The 15,006-nt window shown below is 45.5% G+C and overlaps 1 protein-coding gene across 6 annotated transcripts in view; it reads right to left on the bottom strand.

Annotated features, from left to right (window-relative positions):
• Nucleotides 1-401: 401 nt before the first annotated feature.
• Nucleotides 402-15,006, bottom strand: part of LOC142466869 (uncharacterized) — a 129,596-nt gene continuing 114,991 nt past the window's right edge. For 5 of the 6 annotated variants that reach the window (XM_075572409.1, XM_075572413.1, XM_075572412.1 and 2 more), the window contains 2 exons: nt 10,273-10,370; nt 402-9,889 (listed from right to left, as the gene is read on the bottom strand). In XM_075572409.1, the coding sequence (XP_075428524.1) occupies nt 7,686-9,848 (2,163 nt within the window). In that variant the 5' untranslated portion in view covers nt 9,849-9,889; nt 10,273-10,370 and the 3' untranslated portion in view covers nt 402-7,685. The remainder of the gene's footprint in view (nt 9,890-10,272; nt 10,371-15,006) is intronic. The other variant, XM_075572411.1, reaches the window with a different exon arrangement.

The following is a 15,006-nucleotide window of genomic DNA, read 5'->3' as shown; positions in this document are numbered from 1 at the left end:
TATGTAAAGGTGGCTGCATTGATGTCCCTCACTGGAGACGTTAGTCTGTGTCTCTGTCCTCCACCTCAATATTCACAGGACACTCTAGGACATTTGGTCGCTGCCATTTTGCTGCGACTCACCCCACCACTGGCCACTTTGCCGCTAAGGTAAGTGCCTAAAACCCCCACCCTAAAACCCCTATATCCTAAGCCCCCCCATACCCAACCTTAAGCTCTTACCCTAAAATCCCCTACCCTGAAACCCCTTAAGTTAACACCCTATCTAAAACAGTAATAAAACTTACATTAGAAGCGGCTGGTGGCGGAGGGGCTGTCTGCAGCCTAATGCCAGCGGCCAATTGGTCGCGGTGACACTAATCCGATTCACAGCAAAGTGAGGCAACAGACCGCTTCAGCATAATGGGGAATGCACATTTTATTAGAACCATCAGCTTGGAAATATAAACCATTATTAAGAAAAAAATTCTTTAAATAAAACTACAATAAGAATGATACAAATAACACGCGTTTAAAAAGATATAACTTTTTTAGCCATTATAAAATGCTCGTTATAGGCACCTAAACTAAAGTCAATTTTCATTGTGATTTAGCGTACCATAGATACACATTTGCACTTACAGTAATGTGAAAAAGAAAGTACACCCTCTTTGAATTCCATGGTTTTACATATCAGGACATAATAACAATCATCTGTTCCTTAGAAGGTCTTAAAAGTTGGTAAATACAACCTCAGATGAACAACAAAACATAACATATTACACCGTGTCATGATTTATTTAACAAAAATAAAGCCAAAATGGAGAAGCCATGTGTGAAAAAATAAGTACACCTTATGATTCAATAGCTTGTAGAACCACCTTTAGCAGCAATAACTTGAAGTAATCGTTTTCTGTATGACTTTATCAGACTCTCACATCGTTGTGGATGAATTTTGGCCCACTCTTCTTTACAACGTTGCTTCAGTTCAATGAGGTTTCTGGGCATTTGTTTATGCACAGCTCTCTTAAGTTCCATCTACAGCATTACAATCGGGTTGAGGTCTGGACTTTGTCTGGGCCTTTGCAACACCTTGATTCTTTTCTTTTTCAGCCATTTTGTTGTAGATTTGCTGGTGTGCTTGGGATCATTGTCCAGTTGCATGACTGTAAGGAATCCACACCTCAGTTTACTGCTTACCCTGCCTTCCAGACCTGTGCACTCCTGGAACACTCCCCCTGGTATTTACAGCAGCTGTGCAAGCTATGACTGCAGCCCCAGCCTGGGTTCAGTCATTAGAGCAATGCTGTCACACGCCCCTTCTGCTATTGTTTCACTGACCTTTAAGTACTGCATTCCCCACAATGCTTCTCTGCCGAGCATAATCCTTCTATGGACGTTACTGTCTCTGCCACAAGCAGCCTGGCTTGTCTCCTTGTGTACTAACCTCTCTAGTTCTCGTTAGTAATTCCTAAGTATCTTGAGGCCTGCTGCTACTCTCCATGCAGAGGCCCGTGTTTCCTGATTATCCGGAGGCCTGCTACTACTCTTCACGCAGAGGCCGGTTCCTGACTTCTGTGCTGAAGCGTTAGTTAGCCAGCACTGGTTCCTGGTACCTGCTGCATTCTCCCCTAGCAGAGAGTATCCTGAGTATCCTGAGGCCTGCTGCTTTTCTCTACACAGTGGCCTGCTTTGGACTTCTGTGCTGAAGCATTGGTTGTCCCCCGACGCTGCCCCGCGGTGTACTTTGGGCAGCCTGCTGTCTCCCCCTGCTGAGACCGGCGTCATTGGCAGAGGCCGCTCCTCGTGCAGAGGCCACACCCGCGCTCACGCTCCTAAGCTAAAGTGGGGAACTCCTGTCTACCTGTTGCCGAACTCCTGCTTGAATAACGACGACGCTGCCTTCTCCAATCCTCACCCTGCTATGTACGACTACGAACTGCGCACTCCGGATCAGTCTGCGCGGACTAAGGTCGGTGATTATATAACTCTACCTCAGCCCCGCGGTCAGTCTCGGTTTGTGTGAGCCCAATCGTAACAGTATGCTCGGCCCCACAAAACCGGACCGTGCCGTGGCGGGGGTTGGTAAATGTTTAACTGTACCTATGTCCCAGGCTGCGGACCAGTCCCTGTTTGGAAGAACATACCTGTTTGAGAGACTGCCTCCGGCGTAGAGTGCGTTCATGTATGAAGGTTTAACCCCTCAGGAAAGACTGATTCGTAAAGAACTCCTTACTAGATCTCAGCAATTTAAATAGGAAAGAAAGTCTCAACAGGCCCTGCTCTCCCAACGGCACCTTGCTTTTTCCACCTCAGATCGAAAGACTCTAGATCAGATTGTAGATGCTGCCTGTGTGTTGTACCGAGATTTTGACCTAATCAGAAGTGAGCATGACCCTCTTCTCGCTGCCTACGCACTCTCTAATCACAATTTCTTTTCTGCCAACCCTGTTACTAAACCCGTAGGGGTACCACCCCCTCCTAAGAATAGCCAAACCATCTCCCTGTCGCTGCCTGCTAAGGAAGAAGCTGTCATGGTCCCTAGTCCTGAGTTAACCTCCCAGGGTTCTGCCCCCGAGGTTATTCCTGTCTTAACCCCTGCTAGTCAGGCCTATGAGTCCCCCACTGTAAATCCCTGCATTCCCCAGGTCAGTGTGTCTTCCCTAGCACCAGAGAATGAACCCTCTTTGCCCTCACTTTCTAACTCAGAATTTCTTAGCTCTGTCCCCGAGGTTATTTCTGTTCTAACCCCTGCTAATCTGCTGTATCAGGTCCCCATTGTTAACCCTTGTATTCCGCAGATGTGCATGTTATGTCCCTAGTGTCAGAGGCTGAACCCCCTATGACCCCACTTTCGGTGGCTACAGTAACTTCTCTTTTTCTGACTTTCAGGCTCAGCCTGACTTAAATCTTGTGAGTTCTCCACCCCCAAGTCTGACAGCAGGTCTTGTACTTAATGTCTTCCCCAAAGTTCTAGTTGCTGAGCCCTTGGAGAATCATTTCTGTAACCCCCCTGGCTCAGCTAAAGTTCCCGCTGCCGTGCCTCCTGAAACATTTACTAAACAGCTGGTCCCAATTAATAGTATTGTTCATGAGTCTGTTTCAGCCTTAAGCTTGTTCACAGAATTCCCTCTCCCAGGTATTTCTCCTACCCCTTCTGTTAATCAGAGAGCTGAAATCCCTGCTTCTGAGTATAGCTCTCTTTTCGTGGATTCTGCCTTTGTGGCTGATTTCCCAGACACTTCTCCTCAAGTAACCACTTCTGTGATCAGCGTATCTGCTGTTTCTCCCTTAGTAAAAGTACAGTCAGGCCCCTCCTTTTTGGAGGATCAGGTTTTCAAATCTAAAACTCCCTCTACCCCTGATTTTGTAAACCTGCAGTTCCCTCTCACTGTAGTTAAAAGTTCTCCAGCAGCCGCTGAGTTAAGCTCTGCCTCTACTAAATCTCCTGTTGTAGAAGCAGCCTTCCCTAGCTCACTTCCATTTGTCCTATCTGTTATGCCTGTTCCCAATGCTTTTCCTCCTCTGTCTCTGAGTGTTGATATTCCTGTCCTTGACTCTAAGTCTGCCTCCTTGGGACCTGTGACAGGTATTAGTCCCTCTTCTACGGTCCCTCAGGCTATCACTTCAGAGATCAGCTTATCTGCCCCTGGTCCCTTACTACGCTCTGAGTCTCCCCTTACAGCTTCTAAGGTCTCCCCAGCACTTCCTGTGTTACCCTTGCCTTCTCTCTAACTCCTTAGGTAGAGCCTGAATGTCTGCCCTCCACCTCTGCTGTAGTCTGTAAGATGCCTATCACCTTTGCTAAAATTCCTGTTTTGCAAGGTATTTCTCATATTAAGTCTGTGATACCTGCAATTCCTTTATTTGATCCCAAGACCCCTGTCCCTGAGTCTCCCATAGAGTCTTATGCCCTCACTAGGGATTCTCAAGAGACCCAATTCAGAAACAAGCACAATGTTCTCTGATCTTATTACAGTAGCTAGTCCAGTTCCTGCTGGTTGACAATTACCCACTTCAGTGACAAGCAAGATGTCCCTTGTTTCCATTGGAAAGTCTACCCTAGTTTCTTTCACGGATCATGCCACAGCCTCTGGGATGATTAAAAATGACTCAAAGCTCCTCACGGCTGGAAATAGCCTTTTTCATTCTAATCTCCCTATAACTCCACGCTTAGCCTTAAAGTCTGGGATGCCCGCTCCTCAAATAATACTGTCTCACGCTGATTCGCCCACAGTATTCGGGGTATCCGCTACTGACTGCATATCTGCTACCACGCACTCAGGGGTATCGCACTTGGAACTTTCGGTAATATCCACTGCGTCCTTTTTTCGAAAAGCCCTGTCTTTAAGATGGACTTATATTTCACTGTGTCTTCCACAACACTTGGGGTACATATTATTGTCTGTCCAACTCTGTCGCAAAACTAGGGGTACCTCTCAGGAAGGTTTATGTAGCTACCGATGCAAATGACCCTGTGTTTAAAACAGTCATATTCCGCATTGCTTCTCCCACAGTATCATGCAAGACCCTGTTACCTGGGACCTCCATGGCTAACTCAAGTTCATGTTCTCCGTTTGCTTTCTCGCTGTGAAGGTACCAAGCTTTACCCCAAGACTTTCATTCCTAAGGCTATTGCACTGCTTACCCAGCCTCCTGCTTTATTGGAAAAGATCTGTTTTTTTACCTTTCAAACAGAGTCTTTACTCGCAGGTTTCTGTGCGGTGTCTAAAGTGCCCTTTCTGGATTGCATTTCTTCATTCTCTAAGACGAAGACACCCATACTGGACCTCGTTGCTTTACCTGAGGCGTCCGTCCCTGTTCTCGATGGCCCCATTATGGGTATGGACATGCTGTCCCCTACTGTCTCCTTGATGCTTACTATGCCCTTCGCCAAGGCCATAACTTCGGATTTGATTTCCCCCAAATTTCAGAGGCCAAAGGAGGCGGACCCTTCAACTGCCTGTACCACAACCAAGAATTACGTAAACACTGCTACCGGCTCTCTCGAATTGCTTGGGATTACAAGCCTGGTTCGAATCAAGTCTACTGCTCCAATATCTTGCAGTGAACCCGCCCGCCCAATACCCTTGCTAACCACCACCTGGAATTCCTTGGGAGCTAAAGACTCTCGCAAGTTCTTACGTGCTGATTCCACCAAAGCCATTGTCTGCCCTGAAGTCCCCAATGTCATTCATATCTGACTATCAGTGTCCTGTGCCCCGTACTCTTGGACTATTACTATGCACCGGACACCTGGCTGCTGCCCTTCTGATGTACCTATTCCAGGGTCCCCTGTCTTTTCTCAGCTTTAGATTTCCAAGTCCCCTGGTCCCACTGCCCATGTACCGAGAACCGCAGTGCCACCGCTCTCCTTTGTGGCACTCTCCAATGTACGGCTGGATTTTGGACCTAATTCTCACCTGAGACACTTCAGGAACAACTCAATGTCTCCCAGACCTATTAATGGTCTTATCCACCCAGGCTTCTCACCCAGAGGTGGGGGTACTGTAAGGAATCCCAACAAACTGTGGGCTTTCAACGACACCTCTCGCCTAAGGAAGTTTAGGAACAACTCTATGTCTCCGATACCAATGAGTGCCCACGAGTCTCTGGACCACAACTCTACTCTCCATCCTAGACAATTCCGGAACAATTCCAGGTCCCCCAACGCTAGGAGTGGTTATGTTCGTCCGGAGGTCTCATCTGAAGGGGAGGGGGGTATTGTAAGGAATCCACACCTCAGTTTACTGCTTACCCTGCCTTGCAGACCTGTGCACTCCTGGAACACTCCCCGTGGTATCTACAGCAGCTGTGCATGCTATGACTGCAGCCCCAGCCTGGGCTCAGTCATTAGAGCAATGCTGTCACTCTCCCCTTCTGCTATTGGTTCACTGACCTTTAAATACTGCATTCCCACAATGCGTCTCTGCCGAGCATAATCCTTCTATGGACGTTACTGTCTCTGCCACAAGCAGCCTGGCTTGTGTCCTTGTGTACTAACCTCTCTAGTTCTAATTAGTAGTTCCTGAGTATCTTGAGGCCTGCTGCTACTCTCCATGCAGAGGCCTGTGTTTCCTGATTATCCGGAGGCCTGATGCTACTCTTCACGCAGAGGCCGGTTCCTGACTCCTGTGCTGAAGCGTTGGTTAGCCAGCACTGGTTCCTGGTACCGGCTGCATTCTCCCCTAGCAGAGTTTACCATTCGTTTCCTGAGGCCTGCTGCTATTCTCCACACAGAGGCCTGCTTTGGACTACTGTGCTGAAGCGTTGGTTTTTCCCCGACACTGCCCCGCGGTGTACTTCGGCCAGCCTGCTGTCTCCCCCTTCTGAGAACGGCATCATGGGCAGAGGCCGCTCCTCACGCAGAGGCCACTCCTGCACTCACGTTCCTAAGCTGAAGCGGGGAACTCCTGTCTACCTGTTGCCAAACTCCTGCTTGAATAACGACGATGCTGCCTTCTCCAATCCTGACCCTGCTATGTACGACTACGAACTGCGCACTCCGGATCAGTCTGTGCGGACTAAGGTCGGTGATTATATAACCCCACCTCAGTCCTGTGGTCCGGTCCTGGTTTGTGGCGAGCACAATCGTAACAATGACCCAATTTCGGCCAAGCTTTAGCTGTTGGACAGATGGCTTCACATTTGACTCTAGAATACTTTGGTATACAGAGGAGCTCATGGTCAACTCAATGACTGCAAGGTTCCCAGGTCCTATGGCTGCAAAAACAAGCCCAAATCATCACCCCACCACCGTGCTTGACAGTTGGTATGAGGTGTTTGTGCTGATATGCTGTGTTTTGTTTTCGCCAAACGTGGCGCTATGCATTATGGCCAAACATCTCCACTTTGGTCTCTTCTGTCTAAAGGACATTGTTCCAGAAGTCTTGTGGTTTGTTCAGCTGTAACTTTGCAAACCTTTTCCGTGCTGCCATTTTCTTTTTAGAGAGAAGAGGCTTTCTCCTGGCAACCCTTCCAAACAAACATACTTTTTCTAATTGTACTGTCATGAACTTTAACATTTAAGATGCTAACTGAGGCCTGTAGAGTCTCAGCTGTAACTCTTGGGTATTTTGCAATTTCTCTGAGCATTGCATGGTCTGACCTTGGGGTGCATTGGATGGGATGTCCACTCCTTGTAAGATTGGCAACTGTCTTGAATGTTTTCCACTTTTGAATAATCTTTCTCACTGTAGAATGATGGATTTCAAATTGTTTGGAAATTGCCTTATAACCCTTCCCAGATTGATGGGCAGCAACAATTGCTTCTCTAAGATCATTGCTAATGTCTTTCCTCCTTGGCATTGTGTTAACACACCTGAATGCTCCAGACCAGCAAACTGCTAAAACTTCGGCTTTTATAGAGGTGGTCACACTTGCTGATGATCAATTAATCAAGGGCATTTGATTAGCAGCACCTGTCTGCTACATAGCATCTTAATTCCTATGGAAGCAGTAAGGGTGTACTTAGTTTTTCACACATAGCTTCTCCATTTTGTCTTTATTTTTATTAAATAAATCATGACACGGTGTAATATGTCATGTGTTGTTGTTCATCTGAGGTTGTATTTACCTAATTTTTAGACCTGCTAAGGAACAGATGATTGTTATTATGTCCTGATATGTAAAACCATTGAATTCAAAGAGGGTGTACTTTCATTTTCAAATGACAGTATATGTGAGCGTCTTAGTCGCTGGTTATCCCTAAACATGCCTAGCTTTAGAGATAGGTCTCTCCCCTGTGTGTGTCCTCTTATGTGTGTTCAGGCTGGATAACACACAAAATCCCTTCCCACATTCCCCACACACATGCGGTCTCTCCTCTGTGTGTGTCAACTTGTGTATGTTCAGTTGGGATAACACACTAAATCCCTTCCCACATTCCCCACATACATGAGGTCTCTCCCCTGTGTGTGTTCTCTTGTGTTTGATCAGGCTGGACAAATGACTAAATCCCTTACCACATTCCCCACATACATGCGGTCTCTCCCCTGTGTGTATCCTCTTGTGTGTGTCCAGGCTGGATAACACACTAAATCTCTTCCCGCATTCCCCACATACATGCGGTCTCTCCCCAGTGTGTGTCCTTATATGTTTGTTCAGGCTGGATAATACGCTAAATCCCTTCCCACATTCCCCACATACATGCGGTCTCTCCCCAGTGTGTGTCCTCATGTGTGCTTTCAGGTTGGATAACTCACTAAATCGCTTCCTACATTCTCCACATACATGCGGTCTCTCCCCAGTGTGTATCCTCTTGTGTGTGTCCAGGCTGGATAACACACTAAATCCCTTCCCGCATTCCCCACATACATGCGGTCTCTCCCCAGTGTGTGTCCTCATATGTTTGTTCAGGCTGGATAACACGCTAAATCCCATCCCACATTCCACACATACATGCGGTCTCTCCCCAGTGTGTGTCCTCATGTGTGCTTTCAGGTTGGATAACTCACTAAATCGCTTCCTACATTCCCCACATACATGTGGTCTCTCCCCAGTGTGTGTCCTCATGTGTGCTTTCAGGTCAGATAACTGACTAAATCCCTTCCCACATTCCCCACATACATGCGGTCTCTCCCCTGTGTGTGTCATCATGTGTTTGTTCATGTTGGATAACTGACTAAATCCCTTCCCACATTCCCCACATACATGTGGTCTCTCCCCTGTGTGTGTCCTCATATGATTGTTTAGGCTGGATAACAAACTAAATCCATTCCCACATTCCCCACATACATGCGGTCTCTCCCCTGTGTGTGTCCTCTTGTGTTTGATCAGGCTGGATAAGTGACTAAATCCCTTCGCACATTCCCCACACACATGCGGTCTCTCCCCTGTGTGTGTCCTCTTGTGTCTGACAAGGTGGGATAACTGACTAAATCCCTTCCCACATTCCCCACATACATGCGGTCTCTCCCCTGTGTGTGTCCACTTGTGTGTGACCAGGCTGGATAACACACTAAATCCCTTCCCACATTCCCCACACACATGCGGTCTCTCCCCTGTGTGTGTCCTCTTGTGTGTTTTCAAGTGCCATAACACACTAAATCCCTTCCCACATTCCCCACATACATGCGGTATCTCCCCTGTGTGTGTCCTCTTGTGTATGTTCAGGTGGGATAACTGACGAAATCCCTTCCCACATTCCCCACATACATGTGGTTTCTCCCCTGTGTGTGTCCTCTTGTGTATGTCCAGGCTGGATAACACACTAAATCCCTTCCCACATTCCCCACATACATGTGGTCTCTCCCCTGTGTGTGTCCTCATGTGGTTGTTCATGTTGAATAACTGACTAAATCCCTTCCCACATTCCCCACATACATGTGGTTTCTCCCCTGTGTGTGTCCTCTTGTGTGTATTCAGGTTGGATAACTGACTAAATTCCTTCCCACATTCCCCACATACATGTGGTCTCTCCCCTGTGTGTGTCCTCATGTGTATGTCCAGATTTGATAAGATACTAAATCCCTTCCCACATTCCCCACATAAATGTTTTCTCTCCCCTGTGTGTGTTTTCATGTGTGTGTCCAGCCTGGATAAATCACAAAAACCCTTCCCACATTCCCCACATAGATGTGGTCTCTCCCTGGTCTGTGTCCTCTTCTGTAAGTTCTGCTCTGATAACCGAGTCAGACTCTTCCCACTTTCTCCAAGATCTTTTCCAGTGGTAGCTGTTAATATATATTTTTTGGAATGAGAAGCAGTTACATTGTTTATTAATTGCATTGACTTGTTGAAAGATGCATTTTCTGTCATATTTATTGGAATGTTGCAAGATTGTTCTTTCCTCATCTTTTCCATATTCTCATTTGGGTGTTTGAACTTCAGATGTTTGAGGCGGTAATCCTGACTGCTAAAAGCAACCATGCAGTGTTGTTATGGGTGGATTATTGGAGCTTGTCTTTGTACTAGACGACACAAAAAAAGTAACTGTTATACAAACTGTCTTACAAAAGGACATGAAGGAGAGGTAAGTTGGCATATCACAAAAAGATCAGGATGAAAGTAAACTGTAGATGTACATTGTAAAAAGGAAGGGTTTAGCACAACATGTGCAGCATTAACGCAGGGAGAGAAGATGTAGTGGATCACACATTTAAAGTGGATCATAATATTTAACTATTTAAAAGGAAATCTCACAAGCTGCAAAACACCAATTAAAGTGGCAGAAATCTTTTCAAATCCTTTGATAGATAGTAAGTCGATAGTTTCAGTTGTGAAGGTATACAGTAATTAAAAACTGTTTGTACTGCTGCGACACACTTTAATCGAGCAAATGCCCAGTTTGTACCTGGCAGATACCTGGAATGCGCCGCTCCTCACCTCTGACAAGCCGCGTTGCGTTTGCCTTCCCAGCCACGGTTCATGCCTGGCTGACGGGGGCCTGATCTGTTAAATGATAATGATCAGGATTTAATAGGCTGCAATGCGCTATGGTAAAGAAGCAGCATTTCTGTATTTTAATAATATTGTACAGTGAGCAGGGGGTTCCCTGAGCCAGGAATTAATGCTCAGGGACCCCCCCTGCTCCTGCTCAATATTATTAAAAATAATAGCAGCGGATAGCTGCTAAGGCAATGAAGGGGTTAACCCACCGTGCCCGCTTTATTGTGTGTAGTGGGGATGGGTGAGGGGGATAGTTGGCCCTTGGTGTGAGTTTAGGACTTGCGGGGGGGTTGCGGGTGCACTTAACCCCTTCACGACCGTAGCAGTTAATACCGCTACGGTCATGAAGGGGTTAACCAATCCCGCTACCCCCCGCAAGCCCAAAACAAGCACCGTTGGGGCTAATACCCCATTCACCCACCCCCGCTACCCACAATAAAAAAAATACACACACACAGCAGCCGCCAAAAAATAAATAAATAAATCTAAATAAATAAATAAATAAATGACAATAAATACATTTGAAATACATTTTTATTGATAGTGTAGATGTGCAGGGGGTCTCCGGAGCTGAACCGCGTTGGTTTCAGGTCTGGGAACCCCCTGCTCCCCGAGATACAGCCCCCTTTAAGGGGTGCCGGTATCCCTCTGCTTGGTTTAAAGGGCCCGACCACGTGATCGCGGCCTGTAAACCAAGCAGAGCAGAGGGATACCGGCACCCCCTAAAGGGGCCTGTATCTCGGGGAGCAGGGGGTCCCCAGACCTGAAACCAGTGCGGTTCTGCTCTGGAGACCCTCTGCACATGTACAGTATCAATAAAACACATACAGTATACAGTATAAATAAACACTCGTTTTTTACCTTAGCGGCTATGCGCTATGGTAAAGAAGCAGCATTTCTGTATTTTAATAATATTGTACAGTGAGCAGGGGGTTCCCTGAGCCAGAAATTAATGCTCAGGGACCCCCCCTGCTCCTGCTCAATATTATTAAAAATACAGAAATGCTGCTTCATTACCATAGCGGATAGCCGCTAAGGCAATGAAGGGGTTAACCCACCGTGCCCGCTTTATTGTGTGTAGTGGGGATGGGTGAGGGGGGTATTTGGCCCTTGGTGTGAGTTTAGGACTTGCGGGGGGGTTGCGGGTGCACTTAACTCCTTCACGACTGTAGCAGTTAATACCGCTACGGTCATGAAGGGGTTAAGCCCTCCCGCTACCCCCCCGCAAGCCCTAAACAAGCACCGTTGGGGCTAATACCCCATTCACCCACCCCCGCTACCCACAATAAAAAAAATACACACACACAGCAGTCCCACAATTAATAAATAAATCTAAATAAATAAATACATGAAGAGAAATAAATATATACTGTATATATATACTGGATATATATACAGTATATATATAATAACAATCCCTATACATATACAGTATATACTGTGTATATATATATACACTGTATACACACACACACATATATATATATATATATATATATATATATATATATATATATATATATATATATATATATATATATATATATATATATATATATATATATATATATATATATATAGTATATATACACACATGATGAACCAATATACAAATACATGTAGAATGGTTATCAAAATCATACTGTCCTACAGATAACGCTTCTCTATGCAGACAATAATAATAATCCATTTAATAATCCTAACTGATTTTACAATATAAAACATAACATTCCAATCCACACAGTACATTGCATTTACATTGTATAAATGATGCATAAAATCTATGCACCATATACATTCTGCAAATGAATGTTAACAATATAATTGCAAGCTACTCTACCAGTAAATACAAACACTTCCAAACAAGTCAACTATTTTAACCAATCAAGTAAACCAAAATCAATATATACTGTAAGTACCAACCAGAAAACACAATTTAAAACCAAAGCTAACCCTTACAATACCAAGGATTACATCTATCTAATTGTAAAAAACCTTATACTTTATACACAGCATTGCAATGTACATGATGAACAATACAGTATATTCCCTGTATCTCCCTGCCTTCAGTGTAATCTGTTTAAAGCCCCCTCCCCCCTAATGTTTCTGTTAAACAGATTACACTGAAGGGAGAGAGATGTAAAGGCCTAAAGCCCCCTCCCCCCTAATGTTTCTGTTAAACAGATTACACTGAAGGGAGAGAGATGTAAAGGCCTAAAGCCCCCTCCCCCCTAATGTTTCTGTTAAACAGATTACACTGAAGGGAGAGAGATGTAAAGGCCTAAAGCCCCCTCCCCCCTAATGTTTCTGTTAAACAGATTACACCGAAGGGAGAGAGATGTAAAGGCCTAAAGCCCCCTCCCCCCTAATGTTTCTGTTAAACAGATTACACTGAAGGGAGAGAGATGTAAAGGCCTAAAGCCCCCTCCCCCCTAATGTTTCTGTTAAACAGATTACACTGAAGGGAGAGAGATTTTACAGAAACACACATTAGGGGGGAGGGGGCCTTAAACAGATTACACTGAAGGCAGAGAGATGTTTCTGTTACCAGTAAATCTCCCTCCCTGCTGTCAGTGCAGTGTATGTAAATGTGGGGAGGGGGGGGGACCCAATGTGCATACTGTGAGGTCTAACAACCCTCACCCCCTACCCACATACCGTTACCCCCCCCCCCCATCCTGGCCATGGCCCCTCTGCTTCTGCAAAACAGACACAAAAATTAAAACATACAGTACAAAGTAATGTCCCCATACCCCTTAATCACCATAGCGGTTATTAACCGCTACAGTCATGAAGGGGTTTACCCACCCTCACCCACCACTCGGGATGCCTACATACCCTCCCACACTAACCCCCCCCGTGAGGCCTAACCACCCAGTCAGTACCCACAAGGGAGGCCTACCCACATACCGTTGGGGAAACACCCCACCCTCAGTACCCACACTAAAAACAGTACAATGACCCACAATAAACAGCATTATATTTATTAAATACATTACCCACCCCCTGTGCCCCCCCCATAAATACAAGATTTATCCTTTTACATACAGGGTTCATAACGCAGCCCCACGCTAGTCCCCGGTGGGCTGGCAGGGCACCTGGACAGACCTACAGTTTACCAGCAGCATTCCACAGGTTCTGGAGGCCTGCTGGTGGATCCTGCCAGCACCATGGCCCTCAGGTGGTCTCCTTGGGTCACCGTGGGCCACAATGGGGTCCCCACGGTAGGCCCAAGGATGTCTGGGAGCCCCGGGTCAAACCCACAGGTGTCTGCGGGGCCTCGGGTGGTTCCCATGGGGGTCTGGGGAACTCACGGGTGCTCACTACGGGTCTGCGGTGCCCCCACAGAAGTGGGACCACACATCATCATCCCCGCACCTACGGGTCGGAGGTGCCCCCACAGAAGTGGGACCACACATCGTCATGCCCGCAGACTACGGGTCAGAGGTGCCCCCACAGAAGTGGGACCACACATCGTCATCCCCGCATGTGTCACCCGTGGAACCACCAGCCTGCTACCCTTTAGGATACCCGAGAATACCCACAGGTGGTCTCTATAAGGCCCCACGCAAAACCACGGAATCAAACCCTGAATGTAAAAAAAATAAACCTGGCCTATACATTCAATACATACACCCTCCCCCCCAACACCTACAGTACAATAATGTGCAAAATAACTATTATCCAGATATGGATAATAGATTTTAATTGCCCATTATTAAAAACATTAACTAGCATATACAAATAAATAAAGTACTACTGACCTCATCAATACGAAGTGTCCGTTGCCAGCAAAATCCTTGTCTTGTCCACAACATACATAGCAAATACAAAGCCAATACATTGCAATTACATTCAGATATCAATTAACCCCTTAAACACCTTATCAGATAATAACCGCAAAGGTGATTAAGGGGTTAAGCCACACAGGCCCGATACCCACCCTTCACCCATGAATTTGTACTGAGGTTTCATCATGCAACTATATATATATATATACTGTATATATATACAGAGAGACAGAGAGAGAGATATATACAGTATATATATATATATATATATATACACACGTTATATACACACCCATGATAAACCAATATACAGTACAAATAAATGTAGAAGGGTTATCAAAAGCATACTGCCCTACAACCAAGTAAACAAAAATCAAAAGCCAATACATTGCAATTACATTCAGATATCAATTAACCCCTTAAACACCTTATCAGATAATAACCGCAAAGGTGATTAAGGGGTTAAGCCACACAGGCCCGATACCCACCCTCACCCATGAATTTGTACTGTGGCTTCATCATGCAACTAAATATATATACTGTATATATATACAGAGAGACAGAGAGACAGAGAGATATATACAGTATATATATATATATACACACGTTATATACACACCCATGATAAACCAATATACAGTACAAATAAATGTAGAAGGGTTATCAAAAGCACTGTCCTACAACCAAACACTTCTCCATACATACACACTAAATTAAAATCAATTTCCTTTAATATTCATAACTGATCTCTCAATCTAAATCATCACTAAACCTCTGAAAAGCCATTTAAACAACTTACATACATTCCAATATAAATGATGCCTAAATATCTATGCACCATATACATT

Source organism: Ascaphus truei, chromosome 15, assembly GCF_040206685.1.
Source record: "Ascaphus truei isolate aAscTru1 chromosome 15, aAscTru1.hap1, whole genome shotgun sequence".
In the NCBI taxonomy this organism is placed as follows: Eukaryota; Metazoa; Chordata; class Amphibia; order Anura; family Ascaphidae; genus Ascaphus; species Ascaphus truei.
The sequence above is the reverse complement of the archived record's forward strand: the minus strand, read 5'-3'. Positions and strand labels throughout refer to the sequence as shown.